We start from the raw sequence: 27,482 nt of genomic DNA on the forward strand, positions 1-27,482 counted from the left end.
GGAAACATGCGAATCTCCAATTTTAATGAAACTTAAGGATTCAGATCTGTTTTAATTTGATTTCAGGTCTTTTTAAAAGTAGTGAGTGTTTATTGCCTCTGCCTCAAAGAAAACCCCAGCACCTGAACTAAAGCTCTCTTCCCTCCTTGCTAAAAGTGCACTCTCTTTTCCTTTCCCCCGTTCTCCCTTTCTTTGCTTAAGGCTATGGTTACACTAGTTAATTTTTAAAACAGGAAAATAGAGAATTAAATAGAATTAGAGAAAGACGCCTTTGTACTAGGTACTGTACAGTATAGTGTTTAAAAAGTCAGAAAATATGTTAGCAGAAAATGCCTAGACTGTAATTTAGATAACAACCCAGACAATGAGCTAGCTTGTTAATTGTAAAGGCTGGTGGAGAGCTGCCAGTTAGAGAACTTGTCTTTTTATATCCCACTGTTCCTCGCGGCTCTCCTAGATGGAAGATGACAGGATGTGAACTTTTTTAGTTTAGGCTGGGCTTGTTTTATTATACTTTTTCTTGCCTTTATTTCTACAGAAAAAATTAGTCCATGTATCAGAACAGTCATTAGCTGAACTTTAAGAATAAGTAATAATCAATACCGTGAGGAAGCAGGCAGGATGGGTGGTCTGGAAAGCAGGGTAAACAGAGTCCTACGGGCTGAATGTTGGTGCTGTAGACATCGTTGTAAGTGCGCTTTAGACCAAGTACGCAGTTTGCAAACGGTGAATCTCGCCAAATTACTCATCTGAAAACTGTTCCTGAAATAGCGGCAGTGAGGTATGCAAAGTTATAGGCTAACAGCCGTCAGATCCTTTTTTTCAGCCGCCTTAGAGTAACTGCAGCGATGGAGAGGCAAAATAGGAATGCCTCTTTGGTCAGGCCACTCAATGGGTTTGTGAGTTGTCACTGGTCGCTCCTGGTATGAGTGAGTCTGGGGGAGATGAGCCCTGCAGCGCTCAGCCCTCCCCGTCGTATTTCTCTGCGGACACCGGATGGAAAGAAGACCTGGCAGGCTGGTCCCCAACCCATCCATCCTCAGCCTACCTTGGTGCTTTTAGATGACAGGTTTTGAGGAGCAGAGGTATCAAACCTGGTGCAGAGGTATATAGAACAGTAATTTCTGAGGTCCCATCAAAGAATTTAAGTATAACTTATCCGTAAACACCTGAGTAACCCTACAGCTCCTCATCAAAATATTAAGCATGTGGTTAAAGTATTCTGTTGAAGAAGGGGTGGTGAGAAAGGAGCGGTAGCTTTGGTAGAGATGAATCGGGCAGCTCACATCTCTAAGGGGTCTTGGCGTGATTGCTTCCTGTTCACAGTTTAGGCTCGGATTTCCTAAGGAATTTGAGGGAATTAAGCAGAGGACTGTCACTGCATTTCAGTGGGGTTTGGGTGTCTGATGCTGCAAGGGCTAAGCTTATGCAGAATGACACTAGTCCAACTGAAGATGTGATTTCAACCTGATGTAGTTAAACTGATGCAAAAGACTGTATGCGTAAGCCTAAGTCAACATTCACTTGGCTTTATAGCAGTTTGGTTTAAATTAATTAGGACAGAAGTTTAAACTAAGGTGAAGTAAGTCACTCTTAAACAGAACTGTGAGTATATTTGATAAAATTTAATGCAGGTAGATATACCGTAGGTGCATAGTTGTGGGTTTGCATTTCCTGGTCAGACCAGCTTAAACTTGCCTGGGTTTTCTTTGCCAGAACAGCATTAGTTCCACAGAAAACCCTCTATTTGGATGTTTAATTTATTTTGTAGTTTCCTTTAAAGATCGACAGAAGTAAATTTTGTCTTTCATTTACTGTTCAACTTAAGGTGTCCAACCATCGGGCCTAGACACACTGTAAGGCAATAGGACAGCCGCTTTTGTCTTTAGAGAAAACTGAACGGTCAGGTGGGTTGGAGCTTTGTAGGTCTATTCGATTCTCTTCTTGACTCTTTGTATTAACTCATCTGAAAGTTTGGTAACGCTTTTTAAAATTTACGCTTACAGTTTCGGAAGGTAAGTGGAAAAGTCAAGATTTGTATGCCCCATTGTAGTGCAGATATTGACGGAGAGCGTGCGCGTGCACGCGCGCACGTGCTAGTGCCAGGCTGGCTACTTGTGGAATGAATTTATTTGGAATGGGATCTCTTCGGCAGCTGGTGGTTTCCTCTTTTGACCTGTGCCGCTTCCAAAGAGGGCTCGAGATGGTTTAGTGGTGATGAATTGGCAGACTTGTCATTAAGCTGTAAATCTTGAACCTGCCTTGCTGCGTGGAGGTGTGAACCCGAGATCTAAAGGAGGTCAGCATTTTGGACTGCTGCTGTGTATATAAACTCTTAAACCTACTTTAGTGAAGGAAATACTGTTAATAATAATAATTTTTCCACTTTTACAGCCCTTTTGCTATTCAGAAATTATCTAATTGACATCCATGTTACCAAGTAAATGCAACTGAGTTAAAAAAACCCCCAAAACCCAAAACTGACCACCCAGACAAAAAAACCAAAGCAAAACTGAAAAACACCAAAGTCGAGCCCTGAACCATTTTGTTCTGATTTTACTTTAATTTCTTCTAGTTCGAGGGCAGGTATACAAGAAACAGGAAATCTCTCTTTTTTTTTTTTTTAAATGTCACTTGTGAAATAATGCTAATGCTGTTGAGTGTTATTCTGATGTTTCCATTAGGAAAATAGGTTTCTGCACAGGCACCAGATTTTTAGACATTTGATATTTTTGGGCTGCATATCTTGTTACATATAAAATACCTTTTTTTATACTCTGTATACCTTTTCAAACAGTCTAAGGAACTGTCTACCTGGCATAATGCAACCTTAAATTAAATTACTTCAGCTCACTTTGAATGAGCTGCTGGGTCTGTGCTCACTACTGCAGAGCAACCAACTCCTGCAAAAACTGGTTTACTGTTAGGCTTAGCCTTTTTATGACTAAGCCTTAGCCTTGCTACTTCTGGCTCTCCTATGCTGGCCTTCTTGCTGCTGGTTGTGCAGTCTGTGTCTAGGAAAGATGAAATGAGGAAGGGCTGAAATGCTATATTGTATTGGTTAACATGTTTTTTTTTTAAAAAAAAAAAAAAAAAGTCATTCAACTTACTTATTATAAGGTGACCACAAAATTTTCACCTAATTTTTAGAAATTTGGTGACTTACACCTTGAGTGGATTATATATTTCTGATATCCTTGAAAGTCTTAAAATTAAGCCATGCAAAGGAGTATTTTAAAAAACCTGTCATTAGCTACTGAGTAGATGCGTGCATACTTCTATGTAATTGAACTGAATGAGGAATTTTAAATTGAATTGCTTATTTGTCACACTGAGCGTGAATCCTCTTTTCATGATAAAAGTCCGGCAGATTAAAATCAGCTGGGAGAAAGGGTGGCTCTCAGCAAGCAACAAGATTTGACAGAGTATCAGCAGGCTTTCACCATAGAAGGCTGTGCTCACATGCAATCCCGTTATTTCAAGTACAATCCACTCCAGCTTAAATTAGCATCTATAATTGAATAGTGCCAAAGGCTGAAATAATTGACACTTAAGCTCGTAACATTTTTTTGTAAGGCTAAACAAACAGGTATGCATATATCCCAAGCAAAAACACTGTCTGGGCTTTATGCCTCTCCACTCCTTCTAATTAAACGGACCTCAGAACCAGGCCAGAGATACTATGATGACTGAAGATGCACATCTGGAAATCCTGCAGCATTTTAACACTTGAAGTGTTGACCTCTGTCTTTGGCCTAGATTTGCAGATAGCTGTTAGATAGCTCTTTTGTGCACTCCTTTTGGGTCTGATTTTGAATAATCATAGAACAGTATCGCTGGCAATAATAATGTTCATTTATAGAGCTTTTCTATCCAAAGATCTCAGAAGTCCCTAAAATCAAATTATTGTTCTTACTTTGCTTAGAAGAAAGGGAAGTTCCTAGTGACAGCTTAGTCAAAATCACCCAGCAAACTCATGACAAAATCAGAAATGGCACCGGGGTAGCTGCGCTCCAAACCAGGACCTACCTTCTTGGTCCTCCGTATATTCTTATGATAGATGGTTACTCAAAGTGAGCAAGGGGGTCAAACAGATCACAGATCTGCACACCCTTCTTTGCTAAGGATCTCTAGTGTCTAGTAGTATCACATATGAGTATTCACTCAGTGTTGAAGTAGTATGGCTCAACTGGGTTAAATTCTGAGCCTTTTGGCATGGTTTCTGTTGTTGTCAAAGATACTTTCTGACACTTTCCAGTGTACGTTTTATACTGCTGTGTGCAGAGTTTGGTTGCCAGAGCTGAAGCTTTCCTCAGGGAAGCCTGTGTTTGCGTGCTTAATTTTTAATCTGATCTCTAGTAAATGTTAAAAAATGAGTTTAAACAATAGCAGACCCTCCAATGTACATTACAGGCAAGCTGAAAGGAACAAGTCTGGAGAAGAAGGCACGGCAACAAAATTTCAAGTGACTTGAAGGGGCTGGTTTTTGTACAAGTCGCAGTTTAGCCCCGCTTCTCAATCACGCCTTACTGCCTGGTAGCTGAGTTATTCTAACGTGACTTAGAGCAGAATCTAGCCAGGAGGTTGTGGCGATTGCCAGGCAAATATGAAGTACGTGTGCTTTTCCCTGGAGTGAGTGAGAGCTGCAACAACTCAGCAGGTAATACAGCCACCCTCAGGGCTTGACCTTATGTTTCGTATCAGGCTGTAAATTTTTGTTGCGAGTCCAATTTGAATTTTTTGTTCTTCTTGTTAATTTGTTAAGACGCAGCCATGTGTGAGGTGCGAGGGAGTTACGAAAGAAAATCTGGACTCAGGCCTGAGAAAGCTTAGCCTTAGGCTTAGCTCTTGTACAGAGTGGCAGCAGCTGGTCTCTCGTACCTGCGTGGGGCTCTAGTGGTGTTATTTTGGATTCTGTTCAGGCGCAGGAGTCGGTTCCACGTGCTTCTCTTTGTGGGGTTGGGACCGAAATAGATCACTATTTGGGATTTGGGAGACTCCAACAATGTTTTGCTTTAAAAAAAGAAAAGAAACTAGCTAGTAATTATCTGTGTTTTAGTGTTTTTGTTCTTCCATTTTGCAAGAAAACCGTCTTGTTGCTTCAGCCCGTTCCCAGAAGCAGGAGCTTGCTGCCTCAGAACTGGCTTCCAGTGAGGCTGCTTCTTTCTTTCTCTCTTTTTGTTTCTTTTCCTCTTCTCTTCTCTTTTCTTTTCCTTCCCCCCACCCCCAGGGAGGAAAAAATAGCAAGCAGTAAGAAGTGATATTGTATACAAGGCTATTATACTTTTGTCTTGGCCTGCTTAATGTCCTTGACACCTACCCATTTCACCCAGCGACAGCCAGTATGCAAATTGGCTGAAAGCTCCATTAGGTTGTTCAAGGCTGGGGAACCCCATCTGTCAGTGTCTGTGCCACAGCCGGGCTGGAGTCTCACGTGGGAATCTGTCCTTGAGATACCCAGGCAGCTGAGTTTCTTCGAGCCTCTGGTGTTCCCAGAATCAAAGGAAATTGTTGTATGCTCTTCTTCTTGCTGCAGTTTGTATTTGCATCATTCCTTTTCTCCCCTGATCCCTTCTCAGAAGAGCATAGGCATAGACTGTGAATTAACAGGGAAAAAATGTGGTTTACTTTTTTTTTATTTTTTGGTTGCTTTTCAAGAAGCGAACAGTTATGCATGTTGCTTGTGGAAAAAAAAGAACAGTAATTATTTGTTGTCCTAAAAGAAGAACAGCTTTGTAACCTTTTTCTGTGTTTTCCTGTGTGATCTGCTGCTGACAGGCATGAGGTAGGTAGTTAAAAAAGACTTGTTGGGGATCAGCTGTAGTTGATGTGTTCTCTGTGAGTGGAACAGAAGTGCATGATAACCTAACAAAAATATCAAAGAATGCACCCGTAAAAGGCTTTCACCGAGAGGATTTGAATGTGGGGCCTGAGACTGAGAGTTGCCCCTGCAGAGGGGGAGAAGCACAGCTCCTGCACACAATTTGGGAGCGGGCTCGAGTCCCTCCTTCACGTAGCGTCCCCAGGGGAGAAGTTCCCGTGGCAGCGAGAGAACTTACTGTACATCTCTTGAGGGAAACCACTTACTTGCTTTGTCAGCTGGATGGAGGTAAGGCCACAGAGTGGTAATTTCACTGTTTTTCGCTCTCCTTCTGAAATCTCCAAGACCCCCATTAAAACACTTAACCAGCACAGCACGCCAGGATGGATGGTACAGAAGTAGTTGGTAGCCTGTGAGCACTACGGTTAGCAATGTTACAGCGTTTTATAATACGAGACAGTGACAGCAAAATAGTTTAGATTTTCATCACGTTAGAGCAAGACGACTAGGCGTACGCCATCGAAAGTAGAGCCTTTCGAAGTGTGTAAGGTCTGTATTGACAGGCCTCGCAACACTCTCGATTATTTCCTGCTGGTGTCGCGTAAGAGCCCTGCACACAGAGTATCTGGCAAAATAGCTACTGTACCTTCAATGCCCAGCGGTGTTCAGATGCATGAGATAATTATAGCCTCCTCCATAGCAGATGCTCTGTTCTCCAGTTTGGCACTTTCCTCCTTCAGCATGCAAATAATTTTCTCTACCTAAGCTGATGGCCATTTTTATGATACAGATAACAATTTTTTTTTTCACCAGAAAGTTGGCAATTTTGGTTTTTATGGGAATGCTTATGTAGCTAAGAGAGTGGGATTTCCCTTTATTATCCTGTTGAGGAAGATGAAAAGCCCTTTTGATACTATTGTGTGGAGACTGATAACATTAAGAGTCGATGTGTTGGTATAGCCGGGATCAGAATAAACTTTATCTTTCCAGAAATAGAAGTCAGCAATTCAGCAGTTATCCTTCATATTGCTAAGTGCAACTTACTCAAATCATGATATATTCTGCTTTTTGTGTTCCAAACCCAGTCACGTAATAATTTTTTATTATTAAATTTTTAATTTATTAATTATTAAATGCTTTTAGATTAGCATATTAGTTTAAATTTCAGACACACCATTTTAGTTCTCTGTCTTATGCTCCCAATATTTCTTTTCTTTTTCTCTTTGTCTTTTGATGTAATATAGACCTTACCGTAGCATGTAACTCCAACTAAAAAAAGTAAAAATCAGGGTAAGAGATGGTATATACATTTTTCTAGAAGTTAGTTGTGGCTGGATTTATGCAACCTTTGCTCTCACAGTTGAGTGTATTTTCACACCGCCCCAATTATTTCAGTGCCTGTGTGAGTAGCTCAGATTTGCCAAGGGGAGCAGAGGGCTTGCAATCTTGCTCGAAGCCATTTCTGCATTTATGTTTTTCTGGCTGTCTGGTCAGACTGCCACATCCTAATGGGAGATAAAACGTAATTAAACATTGGTGAGTTGAACAGCTTGCTTTGAGAAGAGGTGGGCTCTGCTTCATGTGACAGTGAATAAGCCCTTTCTAAAAAAACCTAAAAATGATAGGACATAAATATTTGGCCTTGCCCATGCAAGGAGTACCTGTACATAAGCAAAGTGGAAGATGAACCGGGGTTTTCACATGCATTTAGGGAAATGGGATACACAGAGCCATGGGGAACAAAGAACCTGCTTTGTCCTTACAAAAATTTTGGTTTTAATACTAAAGTCCACTTTGAGGAACAAATAGCCCTCAGGGCAAACTCTTCCTGAGACTGACCCTATTTACAAGAGGGCTGAGGACTTGCCACAAGGAGTATCTCCTTTGGCAGAGGAGGAGGGAAGTGCAGGGCCCTTCTCACAGCAGGTCCAGGGCACAAGGGCTGCTGCAAAGCATAGGCTGTAACATTTTCTAAACGGATAGAGAAGATGATGGGACCGTAAAAAAACAAAAAACAAAACAAACAAAAAAACCCCCAAACAAAAAAAAACAAACCAAAAAAAAAACCCAACCCAAAAAAACCTAACTCTGAGACTTGCTAAGTTTTTGTGGCCTATTTACAAATGCCTGAGAAATGGATTTTAATTTAGTGAATACTTGCAAGCCCGTCAGTGGAGCAGCACAGGGGGACACCATTCTAAAATAGCTCTAGCAGATGCCACAATAATACGAGTTTTCCCTGCATCTCTCATTCATTTCTTGCTGTGTGCAGTTTCTTAATAAATCTGCTCCCTTGACAAATGCAAGGATGCTCTTGCCATTGGATAGAATAGCTAAGTGCAATTGTCACAAACACAAACTAGCTTAACCTTCTCGTGCATAGCTACTGCTGCTGTTAAATATTTCCTGGGCTAACAGACATTTTCAAAACGAGTTCTAAAGGGTTTTCTTTTTATGTACCCAGACCATGGCTGTTAAACCATGGCAGCTTGAATGGACTCTATTTTAATGATAACAACAATAGTGTCAGTTACTGGGATAAACTGCCAGCTTAGAAAGGGAGACCAGACATCAGTGGATCCCTGCAAGGAGCTTAGAAAATAGAGAAAATTAACCTGCTAGCATAAGCAATGCCACCAGATCTTCAGAAAGGATAATTATCCTGCTACCTTGCTTCGCCCACAAGTGTTAACATTTGTACTAGATGTCAAGAGACCTTCTATCCTGCCGACTTTACCTTCCCTGAAGAAAGGTTCTCCTTTCATATCCTTAATTGCTTTAAATTGAAAATATGGCAAGTTGATACTGATTTATGAGGCATCTTGGTAATCACTTATCAGCCTTGTCACACGACTGGTATTATTTACGGTAAAATTTATTAATTGATACAAAGTGCCAACCCCACCATCCACATTTATTTCGGAGAGTCTCTGCTTGAGCGCAAAGTGAAGGATGTGGAGAAAGTATTCGGTGCTGTTGCAAGACAGCGGGCTTCAGCTGAGCGATGCTGCGCTGAGATCCCGGCGGTCTGCATCCCCTTCTTGATGGGGCATTTCTGTGCATCTCTCGCCTAGTCCACCCCTGCTTACTGGCCTCGCCTGCCCTGGGCACGTGTCTTGGTCCTTGTGTGTCCCTCCTTGGTGACGACAAAAGCATGGCTGAGCCCTTGGTCCATAACGTCTGCCTCTTAGGGTGCACGGGATGGGGAATGGAGCTGATGTTGTGCGCACCTCTGAACTGATGCCACCCTGTAGCTAATAAATATAGCTAAGAGGCTCTTAAGCCCTTGGCTGCTGAAGGCAAATATTGTGGGCTTAGTTTGGACAAAGTGTTGGGAGTTTATTGGTGGTGGTGGATTTTTGTTTTGTAGGGTTTTTTTTTTTTTTGCTTTTGTTTTTCAGGGACACTGAGCTCATTTTAAAAATCTGTAAATAGGAATGATAGGATCACAGGGAGTGAAAGTAAGCTAATTTGGATGTCTGCTTGAGTAAGATCAGCTACTGTTTATGAAGATGAAAGTGGTTTGTCCTGTCCTGATTTCCTTAATGAATGTTCTATATAGTAAAAAAAGCTCTGATAAATAATGAAATATTTCAAGAACCACTTGAAATTCAAAGTCGTGAAATTAATTGGAAACAGCCACATAATTTTGTTAGTACTTTTGTTAATAATTTTTCAGTGCAGCGAAGAAAACCCTGGTGCCTGGATTGTTGACAAAAAAATAAATAAAAAAACTTAAACCCATCTATTGTCTGTGAGCGTTTCTTCCTTAATTTTCAACTTCCTTTTTCTTTGTTGTTCTGCTTGTAATGAAGCTGAGCCTTATTTTTGTTGCCAGTAGTTTGATGAATGGCTTGAAAGGAATCGATGGCGATGGCCTTGTTTGCTCTTTAGCCGTTGTGGCAGGGGAAGGGGTTTTGTGGGTGTTTGTTTTTAATTTGCTTTTGTTGGCGTAAATGGTTCTTATTAAACATCAAGGTCAGTTCACAAACTTGGGATGTTGGGTGAGAACTGCTAATCCAGAGGCGCTTTTTTTTTTTTCTTTTAAAAAAAAAAAAAAAGTCTTTAAATTGAGACTGAAGTTTGAACTGTCAGAAATGTTATGTGTTCAAGTGAGTAGCTGATAAACGCTATTTTAGCAAGCAGGCTGCTAGCCTGTGGAGTTGCCCACTGCCAGGGCGTCTTCAAGTAAAATGCTGTGGCTAATTTTAAAAAAGCTCAGAACATTTCAGGACCAAAAATAGCGATGTTTGTAATTAGGGATACTGAAATAGAAGCAGTCAGATCCCTGGGGATTTGCAGAAAAATCTCTGCCTCTCCCTAGCTCAGGTCTGCTGAAATCGCTGTGGCTTCAAGGCGTCCAGGGCGTTGGGAATCCGTGGCCAAGCCGGAGCCTTGCTTCGGGGAGCGGTTACCCCTTCTCCTCAGCCACAGGCGTGCTGCTGCAGCGAGAAGAGTAGAGGAGATAGTCGAGCTGAGCTCCAACTGAGCCAGCAAAGTGATGATAAGCTTAGAAGCGGGTTGTCAGAGCAGTGTGTAAAGTTGAACGGTATTAGCTATACGTGCTCCTCTTGTATGCCCTGGCATGTTACGCAACACCGCGACATACATCTGGGGTTTTGTGTATGTGCAGAGGACTCTTCCTGCTTCCTTGATGCAGGAGAAATAAAGGTCCTAAATGAGCTGGTAATTTGGCTATGCTTTCTTTTTGCGTGCAGACTGTGATACACTTTCAGCAGGTTTAATTCTACCCTTCGCTCTCTTCGAATTAGGAAATTGACTTAAATACGCCTGATTTTTATGTGTGTCCTCTGGACAAGGTTTTAGAGAAAGAAGGGCCGTGGCTGCTTTGCATGGCTCTTAGGGACTGCATGTCACTGTTTAGGGGGGACAAAAAAAAAAAAAAAAGATAAAGATAAATATGACCTGGTGTTTTATCTTCCAAGTCCTGCCATCCAGCCTGTAGTCAGCTGCACCTCAGTAGTGCAGGAGGGAGGGATATGGCCTGTGAGGGAGCTTGTGACGCTCCTGGGTGAAATGCAGAGTAACAGTTATCAATGAGATGGATCCATTGAAAGGTTTGTGTTATCTATGCAGAAGGGTGCTAGAATAAATAGGCATCTGGTAACATAGTGGTGCCTAATAGAACAATTTGTCTGTAGCATAGACATGAAGTAATTGGATTCAGGCCAGACTGGGTTGTAAAGGAGCACATTTAGAGGTGGTCTTCTTTTTAACTATGCAGAAAGCGAATTATAATGCTAGTAACAGATGACATATCACGAGAAGCTGCTTGTATAAGTGTCCTTTAATTCTAAACTGTTACGGAGATGAACATATTCAGACTCCACCTTTAGGAACATATTGTATTTCCCTATTTATGTTTGTTTCCTATCATGTGATGAGGTGCAAGGGAAGGTGTTGCTTGCTAATTTTAGCCTTGCAGACTGTCACTGCAGAAATCTGGCAGTTAACGCTTCTGGAGGGTAGTGCTTTAAGGAAAACCAGGCTATCCTGTGTGTCATCGTACTCGATGGCATTGGGGCGGGGAGGGGGGGGGGGGAATATTTCAGTCTTGCTTTCCTGGCTTGTGTTAATGCGTAGTTACCTTCCTGCAGAAGAATTACCAAAGATCATAAAAAGCATTAATGAGAAAAGAAAAACCGTTTCTTTGCTGAAGCAGCGTGTGATATGGAGACAGAAAAATGTGATGAACGCGTACGTGTAACTTCATAGCCATTGCCCTATTTTTCAGAGCTGTGTTACTAATGGCAGAAATCACTCGGCATATTGACCCTCACCTGTACTTGCCTGTTTCACCATCAGAGCCTGGACAACTCCTGTCCTTCCAGATGCTCCGAGGTATCTTTATGGAGCTGCTGATGTTTAGAAGCAGGGAGGAGGAGAAATGGGGGAGCGTGCCAGGAGGCCACTTGTGGCTCAGAAACCCTCAGTACGCAGCCGGCAAGGGAACTTTTAAGCGGTGGTCATCCTTGCCAGACCAGTGGATTGTCAAAGGTCTGCTGGCTACAGAGGCCCTTCCAGATGTGTTGGGAGTGGGGTGAGGTCCTGAGTGTGGGGAGCCAGAGGTGGGGCAGGGAGAGCCGGGCTCTGTATGGCGACAGAAAGCTACGGCAGGGTTCCTCCCAGGGATGCCATGTATCTGCATGTATTTCCTCCTTTGCAGCAGAGTCTCATCGGTTGGGGGTGGTAGGATGAGAAAATTCTAATGATAAATGGACCTCAGTGAAATGTATAGTAGTGTGATAACAGGTTATTTCCTTCATGGAAGGACTTTTTGCCCTGCAAGAACTGCATTAGCCCAGGTTCAAGTAAAGAAATCTAGTGGCAAGACATTGCAAACAAAATATTAGGCATATGGGGGATAACACAGATTCTTAACACCAGCAGAGTTGAAAGAGTATCTATGTATTTTTAGTCTAGGACTCCCTTTTTCTCATTTTCCTTTTAGGAGGAATCCCTAAGAATAAATATTGTTGAATGTAGAAATTTGTTTTTCAAAGTGTGCTAAAAACATCTAGCACTTTTAATAATCTGACTCTGTATTTTGGCACATGCATCACCATGTCAACGATGTTCCTATTTACTTGCAAAAAGATGTGATTGCAGTCCCCCTGACTGGGTGGCTGCCACCTCCTCACATAATTGAGGATTATCCATGTAAGACATGGGATAGAGTATGACAGAGTTTCACATAAAATGTTCTGAATGGCAGGAAGAAGGTGGAAAAAAAAACACTGCAAAATTTTCTGTGTAAAACAAGAATGGGGGGAAGCAGCACCAATTACTTTTTTTTTTTTTTTTGTGGCAGAATTAAAATAAAAGGATTTTAATTTTTTTTTCTTTATTATCAAATTAAATTCTAAAACTGATTCCCACAAAGAGGTTTAGAGTACTAAAGTCTAAATGGGTCAGGTCATGGAAGAGGTAGGACCTTCAGTATATGTTAGGTTGATGGTCCACATGCAGCCTCTGGTTCGGAAGTCCCAAAGTGAAAGGTGTACTGGGAATAATTACTCCCTGCTTGCACCTCTTATGCCATTTCCCAAAACACCTCTTATTAGCAACTCCCAAATGTAAAGCTCTCTAGGTGGGCTACTTGTTTTCCCCAGAGGTGGCTTTGCTTATATAAAGTAACTGTCAACTTCTGTTATCAGACTCTGTTAATTATATTAAAAGAAGTTAAGGTTGTACAGTCAAGGAGTCAGAAGTTAGGAAATGTTAGATTCCATGAGTCTATGCAGTCTGAATTTGGATCCTGTGTGAGTAGTCATTACCACGTGGTCATTTAAATACTTGATTAGATATGTTCTGTTTTCCATAAGACCGCAGCCTTTGCAGGGATATTTAGTGATAGTTTAGTTCCTTGTGTTGTAAGTAGGATTCAGTCCTCCAGCTGTCCTCAGACACACCTTGGAGTCCTGCAGTATATCTGCTGATGTCTTTCAGTATACCATTACAGTTTTAAGATCACTGAAGAAGTTGTTTTTCAAGTTTTTTGGGGGCCAAATCCCCCAAAACTGAGGCTTAAGTTGTAATTACCACTTTAGATCTATTGTGTGTGACATTTTATGCCTGAGATTGTGCCTAGATACTCCGAGTACCTGGTCTGAGTACACTGCCCATTGAAAGCTATTCCTTGATACGATGGGGGAGGTGAGAGGTGGTGTTCTCTATTTCAAGAAGTAAGGGGGGGGGGGGGGGGGGGGAGATAAAATCTATTTGTTACAACTAGGATTGCATTTAATTTAAAATCTTACCAAAATTGAACTTTGATTATCTGATGGCAGCTGGCAGTGGCATTAATTGTGTAACTTTTAGTCGCAGAGATCTTTAAAGACCTGCCAGTTTATTTCACTTCATATGATTGAGAACTGGACTGCCTTTAAAATGGCACTGTTTTTTCTTAGACAATGTTTCCGTAGACTACACTGTAGATCTTCAAAGAAGCTGAGGAACAGGCTTTTCAGCATTTCTAATTCCTTTAACCCAAGGATATTGCATTAATGTAAATACTACTGCTGCTGAAATCTGTGTGGAACATTGTTGTTTAATAATGACTTTAGCAAATGAACTAAACTTGAGGTCAAAGCATAGCAAAGGAATAAAGTTCAGATGTCTCAGTTTTTGTAAATCCTTGTGTGCAGTTGAATTTGATTATAGGATATATCTGCACCTGCAGAAATCACTTAGTAGACATTTGTTCTGTAAGTAAACTTGGAGGGTTTTTAACATACATAATGCGTGAGGTGAAGGAGTTTTGTGTTAAGCAGTTCTTTCTTGTAGCGTTGGACATACTGATAATATTTTGAGACAGCCCTTTTCTCCTGTCAGTGAACGGCTCCCCCCAGGTTGATGTTATCTGCAGTCTCAGTGAGGGTGTACTCTCTCCCGTTGTCTGGCTTGGTGGTGGTGGTGGTGGTACTACGTGGCCGGCTGTGGTGTCAATCTTCTGGTTGTGCCTTGCTGCCCGTTAGGCTTCGAACCTTTGACACATCCCCTTCGAGCCCAGCCTTCCAGCCATTTTTTTTTTATCCTCCTTGTCATCATGCCAGCTCATACCTTCCTCAGTTTGACTGCAAGGATGCTGTGTTGCAAGCCTTGCTAAAGTCAAGTTAACAACATCCACTCCTCTCCCCTGACCTGCAGAGCCAGTTGTTTCATCACAGAAGGCAAGCAAGTTGGCTGAGTGTTAATTTGCCCTTGCTCATCCATGCTGGCTGCTTTTGGCCATCTTCTTGTCCCTGAGGTGCTTAGACACTGCTCCCAGGAGGCTTTGCTCTTTAGTTTTTGCCAGGCTGTGGCCAAGCCTGCGGTTCCCCAGATCCTCCCCCTCCTGAAGACAGGTGTAACGTTTGCCGTGTTTCCAGTCGTCAGGAACATCCTGATGCCTCCGCTTGCCACAGCCTTTCCAAGATGAGAGAGGGAGCAGCTTCACGGTGACATCGGCCGGCTCCCTTGCGGTCGCTGTCCCTTGCGGTCGGTGTTGAGTAACCTGTAACGGGCTTCCTGGAGTAGTTTCTGCCTTAATGCTCCTCTTTGGGGCAGCACCTCTCGCCCCAGGCCCTACTGCTTGTCAGAGACACCTGGGGGGCCTGGCAGCAGACCTGGCCAGGGGAGACTGTGGCAAGGAAAGCACCAAGTGCCTCCATCTCTCCCGTGTCCTTTGTCCCTCGTCCCCTGCCCTATTCAGCAGTGGGAAAATGTTCTCCTTAGTCTTCCTTTTGCTTCCAACGTGCCCATAGACAACCTTATTCCCCTGGTATTCCTAACCAATTCCTGCTCCAGCTGGTAACATGGTATGTTACTGATTGCTGTTTTGTTAGAAGTGATTGTAGTTGTCACTCTTCCCTGTTGTGGTTTATGATGTAAATTATTTTTCATTTTAGATTTAAATTTCCTTTTTTTTGGCTCAACATTTCATGCCCATGAGTCTAGAGTGGTATTAGAGCTATTAAGACTTCTAGAATATTTCTGTGTATCTAATTTGAAGTATAAACCCTATTGTTACATGCTAATGTTCTTCAAGCTTCTTTTCTAAAGCTTGGTACAACATTTATTAAAGAAGTGTATTAAGGAGACTTTCTTTCTTGTTTTAGTTATCCTGATTTAACATTTGAAATGACTTCAAATACATATTCTTTCCAGAGAAAAAAAACGCGGACTTAAAATCAGCTTGAATGTAGACTATTAAAAGGTCAAAAAGCCAGAAAGCTACCGAAGAGATTGGAAGCAATGTTGCAGTGCAGAAGGAAATTTAAGCTCTTGTTTATCAAGAAATATATAATTTGGATGAAAAACATAGTAAATACAGATGAATGTGTTAGAATCTCTTTTTTTTTTTTTTTAAACTTTCTGGTTTGCTTCAGGAATTTTAACATATGTATCCTGTTACTCTGAATTCCTATTGCTTGCAAAAAGAGTACCTCATTATCCCAATTAGTGTTCCCTTGGATTTCACACAGATGCGTAACGAAGCAGCTGAGTCCCCACATTGCAAGGCTCTTCACCTCTGCGCTCTTGAGCACACAAGTTCAGGTTCTTCATATTGTTATGCACAGTATGGAAAAAGTGCATGGCACAAAGCCCAAAAATGGTTTGGGCAAAACATCTTTGGCTGAATCTGTGTATGTTAGCAAGATACTTGGCTCATCATCCCACAAAATTTAACAGATAATAATGATGATTTTAGGGAATTAAGAAAAGGAAGCTGTCACAATGAAATTAAATTTCTGCACTGGTTATGAGCCATTCTAAGTATATCAGAAAAAGAAGAGTAGGTTACTTTTACCAAACTGCAATTCAGTTTTGTATGGATATTTTAATTGAGTCAGTGTTTCTGAATGCATGAGTCAAATGACATGTGAAACTTCGGACAAGCACAGAAATAAAATCTGTTGTTGAAGAAATGTGAAGAGACTGAGAACCTATACCACGGTAAATTTAGACTTCCCCACTACCCTGGCTCTGAGAAGTGCTAAAAACCAGAGATGGTGGAAACACTGAAGAAAGAAGTAGGAATTAGAAGGGAAGGGATTTACTGAATAATGCTGGATTACAGTGTAAGAAATGATAGGTCTTTTGTATACCTAACCAGCAGGGCAGGGTTATACATATTCACATTCACTGATTTTGAAGCAAAACGAACTTTCTGAAGTTTTTTTTTTACTTTTCAAAAAAGTTCATGATGTTATTTACATGCTAGTAAAAACAGATGTCAAAATCTCACTAGCTTGTAAGATGTAGCTGTCATCTTCCAGTGACTTTAAGTATTATAAAATTTACGGGGAGACTTTCATCATTCAGAAGTCCTGGAGTCCCAGGACCTCCAGTCATGACAACAAAGTGCGTGGTAGGCAGTAACTGCTATGACATCTAGTTACACAAGTGGTCAAGTAACCCTGAGGGTGGGCTGATCAGTTTGGACCTCTGCCTCAGTCTGCATTTGGTGTGAATATAGGATGTATCCTGAGGATTTAGTGCTCAGGCGTCAATTCAGTCTAAGGTACATGTCATTTCTTAACAAGAAGAGTATGAATGGAAGCAAAATGTGGAACTATTTTATTTCATAGATTCAAAACTCAGCTGGGTTTTTTTTTTTTTTTTACACACATTCATAGCATGCTTGAGTAAATTCATCCTCAAAACCAGTATCATTTATAGAAAGTTGAATTTTAAGGAAAAAGGTAGAAATGGCTGTAAATAAATTAAGTGTAATTCTGAAAATTCCAAAAATAGAGTAAAGAAGTTCTCTATTTTTGTATTGATTATTTTAGTAGTAAATAAATTGATTTGATTGATGTCCGGAAGAAAATTTAAACGTAAATTATAGTAGGTGTTTGTTAAATCAAAGAAAATTAAATAGCATTTCCCACACTACCTCCCACGTCTGACGCATGAAATCTAGAGCAAATGGAGTTTTTATAAGACAGCAGAGTCTACAGTAACAAAGTGGACAGTGTTTATCTGTATTCATCTTCCTTAGCATATGAATTAAAGCGCTTGGTGACAGTAGCTGAAAAGGGAAGTGTTTAAATCCCAAAATGTGTCATGGTAAATAGTGCTCATCTTCCCAGGTACCCAAGATTTTGTGTGCTCCTGGGATGTTGGCAGTGGGTGCTCCAAGCTGCCTGATGAAGGTCTGTAACTCATCTCATTACCAAGTTCCTTTAAGGCTTGCAGACTCCGTTCCTTCACTTCAGTCTTCACATGGACCCAAACGGTTTTCTAGCTCGTGTAATGGTGACTTCATTATAAAACTGACATAGATGCCTCATTTTAAAGATGTAGAGAAGTACCTAGAACGGGACAGAGAGGTTCCTGACGGGGGGTTTTTAGACCCAGCTGCCTCCTGCAGCACGCCCCAGGAGCGGCCGCCCCGGCTTCCCTGCCTCCCTCAGCCTTCTGCGGTGCGGGGTGCAGGGCTGTCACAAGCGTCAAGGTGCCCAGCGCCTCCTTGGCCAACTACCCCCACAGGCTGACGCCTAAATCCTAACCGCTGCTGTCAGATCCTTGTCCCAGCTGTGTCAGCTTACTGTCAGAGGGCTTTCTAGCCGTCCTTTAAATGACATTACAGACATCAGTCTCGTGAGATTGGTTCCTTCCTAGGCGAGGAATTAGGTATCAACTGTAATGACTTGTATGGGCAATTTTTTAAAAACCTATTTGCTCTCACGAACTTGTTAGAGGAGTTTGCACCGGAAGCAAAAATGTGGTGAGGTTTGTGACGGCTCCTATCTTCTGTGGGCATCCTCTGGCCCCCGGCCTGGGAGCAGCGCATTGCTGTAGCCCAAGGGGCCCTGAAGAAAACACGAACTCCAGCGATTGTGGAATGCTCCAAATTCTGTCCTGATGGTGTCATGCTGTTATCTTTGGGACAAACCTTTCCCAAACTCTGTGTTCCGCGATTCCTTTAGCCACGGGAGGGGAGGCACAGCTCCTCTTTATATAGCGCTGGGTGGAGGGGGCAGAGGTTCCCCGTACGCATCTACAAAAGATTGTTGTGGTAAGATAGGGAAATGATGGGGGCTGTTCCTGGGGAGCTCTGCCACCCCTGTTTCCTCCGTCCCACCAATGCTCATGTCAACAGTGGCAGGCTTCCCACTTCATTTTTCCCTAAGAAAGACAAACTGAGGAAACTTGGGGTGGATTTTGAAAAACCTTTTTGGCTGGGCTTTCATTCTGGAGAATGAAAACACATCTGCTTCTGATCTCTGCTCACCAAGTTCTCAAGTGCAGAGGAGAGAGGTAATATTGATGTTTTGGTTAGGTTCTGTGATTTAAATTCAGCTTTATGTGATGGACTCTCACAGTACTCAGGTTCTCGCACCAGTGTTGATGCTGTGGTATGTGTGGACTGTGTGCAGAAAAGCAGTGCAATGAAGCACGTGCCTCCTACATCTCATTTCCAAGACGCTTTTAGTCTGCCACATGTAAACAAATACCCAGAGAGTAAATTTAGTTTCTCGGAACCAAAAACATGTTTGTTTTTGCAAACATTTGGAGAGTTAAGTATCAGCCTTTCGATCTGCATTTTTATTCTTAACCTTCAAATGGACCGACAACTCATCATTGTAGCCCAAAAATTGGCTACATGGAAATGTAAACACAAATAATAATTTCTGCTTAAATTTGTTGGTTTTGCCCCCATCTTTTTACCACAAAGTTGTTGTATCACAGGCAGTAATGGCTGTCATATTTTGATCTGTGCTCTAAAATATTCTTATTAGGGGAATTGCAATGTTTTATCATCCAGATTGCCCAGATTTAGTATTTTTTAAGATCTAGATTCTGTTCACATTTAGTCTCAGTACATCAATAAAATATGAATAGATTGGATAATGAAGCAATAACACTAATTTATGTCAAAAAATATAGGTTATTGTTTACGAGTTTGCCAAAGTGCCAAAATACTTTATCTATAGAAAGGATTATTCTTTTCCCTTGCTGAGAGATAAATAATGCCACGGGAATGGTCTGTCACAGGAGCCTTCTGCCATGAAATAAACGGGAGGAGACAAGACCGTGAAGGTTATTTTCTGCTCTGGAAAATATTTGTTTGGTGACACAGCTCTTATTCCTAGTCTTTGGCCTTTTAGTGCTAAGGACTAAATTGTACCCTCCTATCTGGATGCGAGAAGCCCTAAGTTCAGGGAATCTACCTTAGTTTAGTCCAGAGCGACAGGCAGTCCATAGATAAACAGAAAATCACTTCTGAGGGATGAGTAGTTTTATCTTTGGCATAGCAACATGTAGGGAGGAGAGGGCGAAGGGCCGAAGTTGGCGGCTCAGCAGCTTACATCTATTCGGTGACCAAAACCCAGCGGGACAGCGATGGCCAGGGCACTCTCAGTCGGCAAATGATGCTCTTGATCTCTGTGCCGTTCACTGGTCTTGGACCTGTTCTTGCCGGGGCCTGCTCATCCTCAGGCGAGATGACCATCAGTCTATCCTATTGACATGTACTCTAATCCACTTTCTTATTTAAACTTCATCATACTTCCAAATAAGCCACTTTCTGCCTGTCTGGTTGTCTTTTGAAGTTTCCTGTTGGTAATGGTGGGAAATAGTGATGTACATATCGACATATTTCAGTCGCTCGTAGTGGAAATATAAGATACTGTGATCAGTGAGAAAATTTTCAGGCTTCTGGTGTGTGTCACCTGGCTAAGGATTGCTAAACTCTCAGTGCTCTTAAAGATAGCCAGGAAGAGTGAAGTGCTGTTGTTGTTTGTTTGTTTGGTCGGTTGGTTTGAATGCAGAAAATTGTATAAAATGAGACATACTTTGCAGGTACTGTGCAATAAAGGGCTTCTTCCTCTTCCCATGGATGCTTTGCTATGTATGTATTGTGTACCTGTAGGTGCTTGTAAAATCCTAAAAGCTTAGGTAGTCGTGATTTAGAAGAGAAGACTTTTAGAACGGAGAAGACGGAGCCAAATTCTTCCTGAGCTTATGCTTTATGGAGCTCTTGTGCTTTGTGCTGGGTTCAAGGGAATTGTAAACCGCAGGAGTATTTAGCCTACTAATTTCAACAGCTTTGTGTGTGAAACAAAGATCTCAAAGTATCTTATCGACCCATCAAATGCCAATTTTAATCTGACTGTTGAATGACTACTGTGCCTATTGGAGGACTAGAGTTTTCTTTTCTTTTTCATATTTGTCATTTTTCACAAGTGATCTTTTTTGTGTGTGAAAAGAAAGGGTAAGCGAAACACAATGACACCTTTTTCCTATGGACTAAAGATACTGTTTGGAATAGAATGAAACAAAAAAAAGTTCAACGTATACAAGAAGCATGAGCAAGAGAGCACTGTGATTGAATAATTCGAAGTTTAAAAAAAAAAAAAAAAAAAGAGAAAGCTAATTGGATTGGCATTCTATTTAAGCTTTAAAATTATTTTGTTCATTCCGGTTAGATACAGGGTAGCAAAATCATTGTGTGCAGAAGTCATTTTTATCTGCAAAAGAATTAGGAATAGCTTTGGTTGTTAGGTTAAATTTTAATAATGTATTCGCCATCTTTAAGTAATATTGTGGTCCTCAATAGCGTCTTTCATCTAGTAATCACAGAGCTTTATATAAGCCTTGAAAAGGTAAGGAAGAGTCATTACAGATGGGTAAACTGAGACATAAGGAATCTAAATGACTTGCTTCGGGTAGCACAGTGATGCAGTAGCAGCACAGAGAGCATAACCCAACAGCTCTGACTCACTGGTCTTCTTGTATCCCGCAAATCACTTTTAAAGGCCTTGGAAGGGATTCAGAGAAATCAAAATCCTCTTGAGATGTGTTCTGGTTTTCCTAATTGAAAGGACTGTGATGGAGCAGACTTTGAACCTTACTGTCTGTTTTCATCTTTTGAGTTTACTTACGTTTTCTCATGCTATTCCTTTACAAATGGAAAACATTGCCAAGTGGTGGGTTGTTGCTTCTGCAGAAACCGTCCAGGAAGCTTTGTCACTGTGCAGAGAGGTTAGCGCATATGTCCACTATTTCATCTATTTGTTTTCTGTTAGATGTCTAGAGAAAGGTCTGCCTATGAAGGGAAGCGTCCAAGAAGAGCGCTGTCTTCCAGGCCTTCATTGGCCAGATGGGAGCTAGACAATAGTCATGGCTGGATTCTGCAAGACCAGCAAATGCCCTACAAACTCAGGAAGAAAATTAGGACTTGAGCTGCCCTGACTGCAGCGTTTCTAAAATACACAAGGTTTCTGTGTTGCCAGTTCAATGTTTGTCTTTTATTTACTTTTTCTGTTCTACCTGGCTATGGACAAGAAATACAGCTTACCTCACTGAGGAAGCCAACTGAAGGCAGAAGAATTGCTTTGGCTTTTATCTAATTCTTTTTGTTATATTTGCCCTGTGTCTCTGTTTTCTCTTCAACTGTGATGATTGTCTTTTGCTTAATATGAGATTTGCTGTTCAATCAGCTCCAAAATCCCATCAACAGGCTGATAAGTTGGTGGCATCCTCTCATCATTACTATAATTGGCCAGTAAGAACCCTCCAGCTCTCAAAAATTACTCCGTTGTACAGTAGGGTGTAAGGAGAACAGTGTTTTGCTATTGTGAGCTGTAAACTGATATTTGCACAATTTATTTGTATTTACTTTGCCTTATTTTATCCTCTCAATCAGGAGCTAAGGGAATTGTATAGCAATTGGGCTCTAAGTGAGATGAATCTAGCAGCTGGAAAACACCCCGTTCAGAGCTAAATGGATAGTGTATGTTCACAATTGCTTAAATAATGCATGTTTTAATGCAGGACTGTGTGTCGTACTCTTTTTTTTTTTTTATACAAAATACTCACTATGATAGGAAAAGTCAACGTATCACTGTTAATGGGGAATCTTTCCAGGACCTTACTTTCAAGTGGATAAAAGAGTACAAATTTGGGATAGCCAAAGGTGAATGCAAACAAATTGGCTAGTCCATTAGCATAGTTGTCCAGCTGCATCCTAGGCTCTGAGGCCACTCCAAAACCACAAGCCCGACCGCCTCAGAAGCCTGCCAAGGAGCCAGCTGCTGCTAATAAAGCAGGCTTTACAACTTGGCATCTGGGGCCTGTGATTCCCATCCAAAAGGAATTGTATGTGAAAAATATTTTAAATTTGTCTTTTTAAGTAGTGTTTTGCTTTGGAGGAAAAATGCTTTAGACTGAACTTGCAACAAGTGAAAAACTGCATAGGAGTACTGTGGTTGCTATGGGAAGATAAATACCGTTCTTGTGTAAGGACGTTGGATGTTGGAAGGAGGAGTGTTGTTCATTTAGTAACCAAGAGGCTTCTGGTTCAGCATTTCTGGGTTATTGAGTAAGAAAGACCAAGGTATCTCATCATTCACACTTAGCTGTGTGCACTTGCATGGGACACTGTTTCAGAGAGCTCAACAGTAGGGTTTAAGCACAAGAGTGCATTCGCGAGACTGGATAAGAATTAAGCACATTACTTTCTCACTTTTACATAATGAAAAAGGAGAAATTTCATTCATTTCTCAAAGATGAAAACAAATCCTATTAGCCGGCCATGCTAAATTAATAAGCTGCTTGGAATGATCTACAAACCAGTTCATTCCCCCCACACTCCCCATTGAATAATGAAGCATGAGAATTGAAAAATAGTTGGTTGCATTGGTTATTTGAAAAATTAGCAGCAAAGCCAGCTCTGAATTCCAGCTCCCTTTTGAAGTAAAACATGTAGGTTTTGCCTAATACTTTTTTCTAGCGCTGCCAGGTCCTGTGCTCGGCTGTGTTGGCAGAACGTCTTTCCCAGATTTCTACAGCTGGTGTCAGGGTGTTTTGAGCCATTCTGGAAAGTGATGCTCCTCATGGCTCTCGTGGCAGAGAAGTTAAGTGCTTTGCCCCCTGCCATGGAGGGGGCCAACATCAGAACAAGGCCCAAATTTCCTGCCGTCGGGTGCGCATGCGGCTCCCCAGGCAATGCCCCCTTTTGGCATCATCCGGGGTTGTGTAGCAAGTGGTCCGTATCTGGGATCATCATCAGGTTGCCATTCATTTCTTTCACTCCACTTATTATGTGGAGATTAACGAACCAGACCCTTTGCTCATTTGGAGGCAAAATGCATACTTCTGCCATCAGTCATACACTCATCGGCTCAGGAAACAAGAATTCAAAGCTTTCTTCTGACCTGAAGCTTTTGGTCTGGCAACCGGCCAGAAGATGTCATCAGCCCCAGTGCAGGCAATTTTGTAATCTTTTTGCGGATGGTGTTCTGGGGTATTGGATATGCATGGAAATTACTGTGGGCTGCAGTGGCTGAGATTTATTAGTGAAGAGGGTTTGGAGTATATCAGTGCTTGCTGGTCTGAGAAGATCAGCATCTTCCAAAGTGGAGTGCGGCTGCCTCTCTGCCCACCCTTAAAGCGTCTCTGTGGATGCTGCTGTGAACCTGGGCATCTGTGTGTGCCTGTTGTCTGAGCAGCTCTTGCTTGAGAGAGTGCCTCTCCCATGGCCTAATTCTCTGGGTGTACTGAGGACTTTTTTTTTTTTTTTTTTTTAAATAGCCGTGGCCTTAAAATCAGTGTAAATGTAATTCATGTTCACTGCTAGGTCCCCTTTCAGCTGGTCGAGAGGGATAAAATGTCTTAAGCTTAAATTAGAATTAGGCCCCCAGTGCTTTCCTCTGTGTGAGGATGAAGATCTTATAATAGAATGAAAATTGCTCTTTGTATTTCAAAGGTATACTTCCACTTGGTTTTTTTTCTTGCTTATTAGGTTGGTGTGAGAATAGGCCATTTACTCATTATCCTCTGCTAAGGCATATATAATAATAACAATTAATAATTAAAGTACATAGCACTTTATTGGCTTACAGAAAATTCTGTCCTAGCCTAACATCATTTACATGCATTCAGTGTGTATGGTAGACTTGGAGATATGGAGTAAAGCAGTAAGAATGTTACCCTGACCTTTTTTAATTTTTTTTTTTTTTTTTTTTTTTTTTAATTTTACATTACCAATGCTCAAAACGTACAAGATTACCACGGGATATTTCTTGAGCTCTAGGTATACTAAACCCAAGCATGTGCTACACAGAGTCGCATGGCCCTGGAGTGCCCAGAGATTTGAATAGGCTTTCAACCAGGATGTTTTAAGATGCACGTGTCTATGTATTTGTTGGAGGTTACCGTTGTCTGCAGTTTTACCCAGCCATGCCATGGCTGTGGCGTGGAGCTGATTTCCAGGACGTGCCCACAGGACTGGGGCTCCGTCGAGGCGGTTCCCCGTGCTGGTACTTGAGGCTGCTGCTTCAGCTCTCTATTTCTGGGAACGACGTTGAAGCTTGGGTGGGTGGGGATTGCCCAGTGATAAAATGAGTGTGCAGAGAAATATGATCCGTATGCATTAAGTGCTTTTGGTTGTCAGCAAATGTATCTACGCAGAGACTCGGGGAAGGAAGCTCATTGCCCTTTCTCTTTTACTGTAGATGAGAGCGAATGCCATTACTTGCCAGCATGGAGACTGTACTGGCTATTAAACTGATTTTTCCTTTAAATGGGTCCTATTTGACTCACATTACAACCAGGCTAGATTGCAGTAGAATTCTGATGTCCTGACACTTGATGGTGTGTTCCCACTCTCCTGTTTTAAATGGGAGAAACCGGGAAGAAGGAGGGAGAAGGCAGCAGGAAAGGCATCGCTGCAAGTGTGGCGCTTCATGTATTTCATCAAAGCCTCTGCGCTTCACCTATCACTGATGCTCCCCTTATGTTCGCCAACTTTTTTTGCTTCTTCTAAGTAAAGGGACTTGTTTGAAAGAGTTTAAAGATTTAAAAATAGCCATCTACCAAGGCTCTGATTTAGTGTGTGCATAATTATAAGCACTAAAGTAGGGCCACTGAAATGAAAGGGGCAGTGGATTAGTGCGATCAGAATTACGCACAGACTTAAATATTTTCTCTGTTCAAGGTCTAAATGCAGAATGAGCATATTAGAAGTCACTAAACTGTCATTGCTACTATAATGAAAATTGCAAATGTTTTGCTTTTATTAGTCCATTAGCACATCATGGGTAACTTAGCATTGGCCCAACATTTACCTGCAGTTGTAACCACGCATACTGCTAACAGAATAAGCTGATCGGCTTGCAGAAACCGGATTTCCCCGCTCTCAGCAGGTGGTTACGTTCCTGGAGCTCTGACTCCAGTTCCCTTGGCTACCCAGCTGGAGCCTTGGCCCACAGCATCCCCCAGCTCCTCCAGCTTCTCCCCTAGATCTCAGCTTTTCTGCATAGATGGCAGTGGTGACAGGACATGGCCTCCTCCTTCCAATAACTCTTGCCATTCTCCTGACAAGCACTCTGTGCCACAAATAAATACGCTGGTGGTCAGAGAGCCGGGGGTGGTTGCAGCAGCTTAAATTCCCTGTTGTTGCCCCAGATCGGAGGCGCTTAGCTGATTTTTATAGCATGCATGTGTCATCCTTCATGGCATGTATTTACCAGGGAGTTAGGGGATAGTGTTGTTTTCCCTGTGAGAATGCCTTCCTTTTTAAGTGATACTCCTCAGTTGTTGTGTGTGGTTTGTGGTTGTTCAGAAGTGGATAAGGTTTTGAGAGCCGAAGGTCCTGGCCTGATCACCTTTTCCAAACCCTGTTTCTCTATTGTGGAAGACATCCCTAATGACAGAGTCTTTTCCGGCTGCTTAGGGTTTTTTTCCCCTCTCAGGCTAGCTAACTTTCTGCCACCCGAGTGTGTGTGTACTGCATGCTCCTCATCTTTTGAAAAGACTTACTAGGCTTCTGGCGTCAGCTCCTATACCTTTGGCTAGATACTCTTATTTTTGTCTTAGAGTATTCTTAAAGCAGACTGTGTTCAACTTCTTTCTTTAATACCAATTCCTCCCGAGTACGTGTCATTTCAGAGCTCTATTTTGTGATCTAGATAAAACAGGCTCATAATCGAGCTGCTTTAATTCCAGATTAAAAAATAAAGTATGAAGTGCATTCACTTCATAGCCATGGCTAAACCCAAAATGCTGGCCTTGTTTTTGCGTTTTGAAAGGCTCGGAGCGGGTGCACGCGCTGCAGGGGTGGGAGGCTGGGGGAGAGCAGGACAAGCACACCCTCAGCGCGTAGCTCTGGAGTTTACCTGGGTAAAAGCACATGAGCCTGCCATGCTTTCCTTTCCCAGTAACAGCCTTTTCGTTTTGTTTCCAGCAGTCCTATGCACCAGCTCCCCACCCCATGGCTCCTCCCAGCCCCAGCACAAACAGCAGCAACAACAGCAGCAACAACAGCAGCGGCGAGCAGTTGAGTAAAACCAACCTGTACATTCGAGGCCTTCCTCCCGGCACCACTGACCAGGACCTTATCAAGCTGTGCCAGCCGTAAGTGCACTTCAAATACTCGGTGTCTTCCGGTAGGAAAATGTCAAAGCTCGCCTTTCAGTTTACACTTAATGTATGTCCACAAAAAGATATCAGAAGCCTCCTGCGCTTGAAGGTTAACCATTATTTCTCTAGTTTGAACAGCTAATTAATGCCTGTTGAAAACCTTGAAATGTTGAAAACCAAAAAAAAATGAGTTTTGGGGGACAGAGAGGTGAGGGCCTTCACATTGGCTTCTGTTTATTTTAATCTGGTTGGTTTCTTATGTTAAAAGGAGAACTTGCATGGCAAGAAAACCTCCCTAATGACATATTTTTATAGTTACAGTGATCTGTGAATCGTAACCCGGTGCACAACAAAACATGGGTGTTCCTATCTCAGTCATTTATCACCTCTTTTGATTGCTGTGTCACACATTGCGGGGCTCAAAGATTGAGAAGTAATGAAACCCACTGAAGGTGGCCTTGTAGCAAACATCTAATTAACTGCAGTTCTGCTGAAAACTGATGATGTAGCACCTTCTACCTCCCTGTTTATCTTGCGAGTTATGTTTGCAGATTGTACTGATAGATACCAGTTTTATTGTATTTTATTCCTGTTGAAACTGGAGAGGCAGCACAAGAGAGCTCTTTGCTCCTCATGCATCATCAACAGAACTGTTTCCTAAAATGTTGCACCCCGTTACCACCCCTCACTCGACTGAATGTAGTGGCTAATATGAGTAGAAATAAGAACCTGATTGGATTTCCAAAGTCTTGATTATTACTGATGACATGTGGGGGGGGAATAATCC

At 42.0% G+C, this 27,482-nt stretch overlaps 1 protein-coding gene across 5 annotated transcripts in view; it reads left to right on the forward strand.

Moving 5' to 3' along the window:
* The window catches only part of RBMS3 (RNA binding motif single stranded interacting protein 3), a 723,803-nt gene that overhangs the window by 348,067 nt on the left and 348,254 nt on the right, over nucleotides 1–27,482 (forward strand). For 4 of the 5 annotated variants that reach the window (XM_075705237.1, XM_075705238.1, XM_075705241.1 and 1 more), the window contains one exon: nucleotides 26,520–26,689. In XM_075705237.1, the coding sequence (XP_075561352.1) occupies nucleotides 26,520–26,689 (170 nt within the window). The remainder of the gene's footprint in view (nucleotides 1–26,519; nucleotides 26,690–27,482) is intronic. The other variant, XM_075705240.1, reaches the window with a different exon arrangement.

Source organism: Pelecanus crispus, chromosome 2 (assembly GCF_030463565.1).
Source record: "Pelecanus crispus isolate bPelCri1 chromosome 2, bPelCri1.pri, whole genome shotgun sequence".
In the NCBI taxonomy this organism is placed as follows: Eukaryota; Metazoa; Chordata; class Aves; order Pelecaniformes; family Pelecanidae; genus Pelecanus; species Pelecanus crispus.